Source organism: Convolutriloba macropyga, chromosome 5 (assembly GCF_964194025.1).
Source record: "Convolutriloba macropyga chromosome 5, txConMacr16.3, whole genome shotgun sequence".
NCBI lineage: Eukaryota > Metazoa > Xenacoelomorpha > Acoela > Convolutidae > Convolutriloba > Convolutriloba macropyga.
Genome location: NC_134472.1, coordinates 44,576,129 through 44,581,818, shown reverse-complemented (window position 1 = coordinate 44,581,818; position 5,690 = coordinate 44,576,129). Strand labels below are relative to the sequence as shown.

The window sequence follows — 5,690 nt, the reverse complement described above, 5'->3', positions numbered from 1 at the left end:
AGTCGTCTGTTTTGGTTTTGTCAGCAGCAGCCAATCCGTCAAGTTTGATATCAGTACAGGACGACTGAACAACCTAACTTTTGACTTTTGACTTCCAACAAAATCTTTTGCAAATCAATAATTTTATTGCGGTCACCAGTTAAGTCTACTCAAACCTTCGTGCATCAAGACTCTGCAATGACCACAGTTTATGAGAAAAACTGCCATCAATAGAAGGTCACCGAAATGGCGGTTTTTTCTAATAAATTTATCGAGACTGGACTGTTTCAGCAGGTAACCATTTAGTGATGATTCAGTAAGTATGTTGCTTGGTTGCTGGGTTTGCAAAGACTCCATGCTGGTTGGCAAAATTTTTGAAATGAAGAGGCAGGAAATGATTTACCCGGTTCCCGAAGAACCAATGGGAGCCATTTTTCTTGTTTTGGTTCGAACCACAACCAATATTGATTGTTTAGTTAGACTTTTTTTAATCAACATCACCTGACTCTCAATGATTTTTGTATATTTGAAAAAAATGCTTTGTTGGACATAGGTCCACTAAAAACTTTTCATAGTGTGCTCGTCGCAACCTGTGAGTTCCATGTCACATTTGAAAAAATTCGAAACGCAAAAGATTTCAAATCAAACATTTGCACAAAGAAAATTGCACACTTTCATCGATATTGAAACTTTGCACATCGATGAAACTGTTTGGACTCATTTTACTCAAAATGGACCCGCTACATCTCATATTGATAAAAATTACATTTTCTTTTTTTGCATCAATCAACGAATACGTTGTTGAGTTAAGGGTTGGTATCTTACATTTCGACTTCAAAAAGATTGTCGTTTAAAGATTGCTTGTACTTTTTGATAAGTTTTTTTTTCGTTTTTGTCATTTCTTACAAAATCTCCAACGTGAAACATTGTTCTCTGGAATATCTTTGTTAGCGCGTCCAAAGAGACAAATCGTGGGACCTTTTTAGAGGACGTTAATCGATGTAAGTTTGGAATTTCAGTTCAGCAGGATCTTACGGATTTTACATCGGTCAAACTATCTAATGTTTCATTACAGGACTGTGTCCAGTTTTCTTTGCGGTACTTGAAGATACTGTCTTTGGGTGATCGAGAGTTACAATCTGTGAATGCAGACAATTTCGCCAAAAAGTGCTGCATAAATGAATTCCTCCTCGTTTGTCGTACAAGGTTTTGAAGGCTCCAACAATAGTAGAAGTATTAAATAAGCGTGGTAAATAAGCAGAGTGAATAAGCATAGAATAGTTGGTATTGCTTTTGTCTTTGCGAAGTTGCTTCTTTAAATAGTGAAACAGAGCACAACAGGGACATTGAAACGTAGAGAAGCAGTCAGTCAATGAACTTAGAAGACATCTTAGGCTTTACAATCGTATAGGATGTTAAAAAAATTACAAGCAAAAAAATCTTGATACTATAGAAAAACTGCGGCAAAAAATGGAAAATGTGAATCAGGATTGTGTAGTATATTTGTAACATACTGAAATTTGCTTTAGGTAAAGCAAATGATTTTGCGAGACTAAGACCATGCCAAAGATCGCCTGACTTTTGATATGTCTCAAATGTAACTTTCAGGTATTATACTAAATTTTCGGAGTGTAAATACGACCATTTTTGCTAAATTTGATCTTTTCCGTTTTTGCCCCCCAGCATAGTGGCTGGATAGTATTTGCACCCCCAGAGGAACGTACCATATTTTGACATAGTGAGTTACTATGTAATAGCATATGAACTGTAATTGTGGGGAGCATAAAGTACTGGGGGGGGGGGGGGCACAAAGGGAAAAGATCCGCTAAATTTTTCTCTTCTTATATATCCTAAGTTCAACTGGTCCGAATCCAAAAATCTTATTCCCTCTGATTTCTTTGAGCTAAAACAGCTTCAATCTCTCAAGTGCCATAACTCGAACTGCCTCATGGGAGTTTCTGCACTACCGTCCTAATATCCTACTAACAGGCTACCTTCCCACGTACTGTTGTTATATACGTACTGTACTGTTTAAATACTACGATCGGTTTTTCTTTTGGTACTGCTGTATTAACGGATACAATAATTACATACGCTCATAAGTTATTATTATTATTATTGAGAACGAGCTTTCCTATTATCAATATCATCATCCTCATCATCATCATCTAGTTCTGAAATCACCGAATAGAACAGAGTGTGATCCGACTTTTGCTCAGTCTTAAAAAGTATGTCATAAATTGTTTGCTGCTTTTGCTTCTCTTCAGCACTGTCCACAGTTTGTGATTTCAATCGGAGCGGATACGCTTCCTCTATCGCTTCCCACATCGGACATTTTACCCAACACCTCCAATCCAGACTTCACCCTTCCAAATACAACCTAAACAGTTCAAAGTTACATTTAAACAATCACAAAATGAGAGGCCATGAGAAAATGTTCCGACAAAAATCAGGTGTTTGTGAAAGCTTGTTTGGGACTGGGAGAGAGGGGGTATAACGAGATAAGCCTAAAATTCGAAATAGTATAAAAGCCGCATCGTTTAAATTTTATGGGCTCAAGAGGAGGCATGGTTGAGAGTTTTTTTTTGCATTATTGATGATCCGAACATTTAAGACTTGCGACAGAAATGAAGAGAAAATTGAGTCAACTCCAAAGACACGGAGTTTTCAACCATTTTCAGATGAGGCAAAAAAACAGATATTCACTAATAAGATAGATGATCGAATTAATTTTGTCTTTGAATCATGGTGAGGCAAAAAAGAGGCTATGAGAATGAAGCATTTAACAAGCAGTTAGGATTTACTCTTATTATAAATGAAAGCAGAATAAAAGCGAACAGGCACAAATGACTCAATGGTTTCAACATGGAGTTAATTTGATGATTGTGAGCATAATTGTGGACATGCGAATAATTAACCTGACGGTTATGCATTTGAATTTGCATGTTTTCCTTAAAAAAAAACAATAATTTTTACAGTAGATTGTAGATTGGGTCATACATTTTTGCCATCGAGCCAATCTGTTTTTCCGAACATTATCATGAACTGGGATGCATTTGTGTTTGGACCAGCATTGGCCATAGAAAGGACTCCTCTTCCGTCGTGTTTCAGAGTGAAGTTCTCATCCGCAAACTTAGGCCCATAGATACTCTTCCCACCCCTCCCGTCCCCTTTTGTGAAGTCTCCACCCTGGAGATAAAAGACACTACTTTTTTGTCTATCCTTAATAACACACAAATTTGATATCACTGTCGTTATATAACTCGACCTGAACAATAAATTATCGATCGTGGAATGAATAATACCCCACGGGTGTTATCAAGGTCCGAGGCGAAGCCGAGTTGTTCAATGACTTCGAGAGGGTGGTAAAATTAGTATGTTAATGTTTTTAATCAAGTCTCTTTGCCATTACAAGATTTACAGATCTTAAAACAGTATGTATCCACAAGATTAGACTATTTCCCCCTTCTCCATAGCGACAGTGGATAATAAGACAAAAGAAGCAGAGCTTCATAGTCTGAGCAAAATTCGTAAAATCATGTCACTGTTCCACGCCACAACAGATATCATGCCACCGTCTGTTGTAGTATTTATCGTCCATTAACAAGTCATTTCATTTATTTCTCATGCACTTACGTTGGAAGCGCAACAAGAGCTGATGTGAATTTAGCATGCCTGTGCTATTTATAACGACAAAATTAAGTTAGCACCCCCCATTTTTACGCAGCAAAAATTTAGTTTTTGAGGCAATATTACTCCAACTCAAAATTTGATGTTTTCACTTGTTTTTCAACTACGATTGAGTTTGCATTTGTGTTAAACATTAGAGGGAGACAGGATGTGATATCGGGACAACTTTTTTTTTCTCGCGAGACTTGGATGGAGTTTACAAACTTTACATTGGACTATCTGGTGAGTTACCGTTACGTACACTGAACGGCAAAAGTAAGTTAGCAGCCCTTATTTTCACGAAACAAAGTTCCAATATTACTCCAACAACTTTTACCAAACACTTTTTATACCATTGATCCCCTACACTAGTCCTCTCGCCTACCTATGAAACTCAGATAAAACGCAACTTTCAATTACTGGAAATTCTAATGTAAATTTGATGAACTCCTCCCAACTTTCACATTTAAAAAAAGGTATCACAATATGTGATATGTTTTCAGGTTTGTTCAACTATGGCTAAGTTTTCACTTGTTAAACATTAGAGCGAGAGAAAAGATGTGAATAAGTAGTAATCTTGTGACAACTTTCTTTACTGTAACTTGGATGGAGTTCATTAAATTTACATTAGGATTTCTAGTATGTGAACGTTGCGTTTAATCTGAGTTTCATAGGTAGGCGAGAGGACTATTGTACCCGATCAATGGTATAAAAAGTGTTTTAAAAAAACGCTTTCAGGCGTATAAATTAGTAGATTAATCTTGAGTTGGTAAACGAGCACGTAAAACAGCACGGCATGCATTCATGCATTGAATGTTTTGCTACTGGCCCTAACTTAGCACAAAAATTTGGGTCTCCTATACCATATTGGGTGATAACTGAACATTTTCGATGCGTAGGGGGTTGGAGATATAATGGGAAAGACTAAATAAGTTAGAAAAAAATCTAGTAGCTCCTAGGGACTTGTACCCAGGCCTCAGGCACAAACGCCCTCGTGTCAGGGCACTAAGTCCCTCGAGCCGCTAAGATCTATGTTCTAACTTATAAAGAGGCATTAGTTGAAAACGGACGAGCAAGTTTTTAAATAACATCTGTAGAGCTAAAGCCTATCTAGGGCTGAATCTAGGGTTAAATACAAATCCTATAAAAACCTGGCCCATGAAGAATGGAATGACCCGATGGAACTTGGAGCCCTTGTACCCGAAGCCCTTTTCACCAGTGCACAGGGCTCGGAAGTTCTCGGCTGTCTTGGGAACCACATCGTCACGAAGTTCAATCTTCATCGTCCCAGCGGGAGACCCCCCAATTGAAACGTCCATGAATACGTTTACCACCATTTTGGAATCCGGCAAAGAAAAGTTAGTTTTCGGTGAAAGTAATATCTGAATATTACAGTTCGACACAAAGGTAAATGCGACAAAAGCAGAGAGACAAAATTAAATGATGCAGCTTAGATGTTTAGGTCGGTATTTATACGAGCTTGCAACAATCCTATCAAAATATCCACACTTGTAAAATTATCCCACCGTTGTTGATACGAAAACAGTTAAATTAAATTAGCCAACGCATAGCACGCAATATATTAATTACTTGCTCTTTTTTGTTCGATCAGTTCAAACCGAATTAATTGAGATTTGCTTTGATGTGTTCCTATGCTTACTGGCTGAACCACCCTTCAAAAATGCGATTGATATGCATAGGTAATACACATCAAAACAATCCGGTACAAATTATAAAAGCTGTGATCCGTTTAAAAAGGCCATCATGATAACTAATTAGTATTGAAGTCTGACTATAAAACGAGATCACAACTGTCCATCATCTAATATTAATCCTTTGAGAATATAATGACGACAGAATTCATATCAAATCAAATCAATTAACCAGCTAGGTTATAAAAAGCTGGGTTCAAGCATCAAACTTTGAAGTGTGGAATAAACACTAATCAAAGGGGACGCACTTTTCCGCCAAAATAAAGCTAACAGGAGGGCCACTATTGGCGTTGGATTATTAGTATCCGGTTGATTGATCTCACAGCCCTA

The 5,690-nt window shown here is 37.4% G+C and overlaps 1 protein-coding gene across 1 annotated transcript; it reads right to left on the bottom strand.

Moving 5' to 3' along the window:
* Positions 1 to 2,015: 2,015 nt before the first annotated feature.
* Positions 2,016 to 5,212, bottom strand: LOC142340029 (uncharacterized). The gene is made up of 3 exons (XM_075390426.1): positions 4,800 to 5,212; positions 2,980 to 3,168; positions 2,016 to 2,359 (listed from the first exon to the last, which is right to left on the bottom strand). Exons 1-3 carry the CDS (start codon positions 4,983 to 4,985, stop codon positions 2,243 to 2,245), a joined length of 492 nt encoding a protein of 163 aa, XP_075246541.1. The 5' UTR covers positions 4,986 to 5,212; the 3' UTR covers positions 2,016 to 2,242.
* Positions 5,213 to 5,690: the final 478 nt, after the last annotated feature.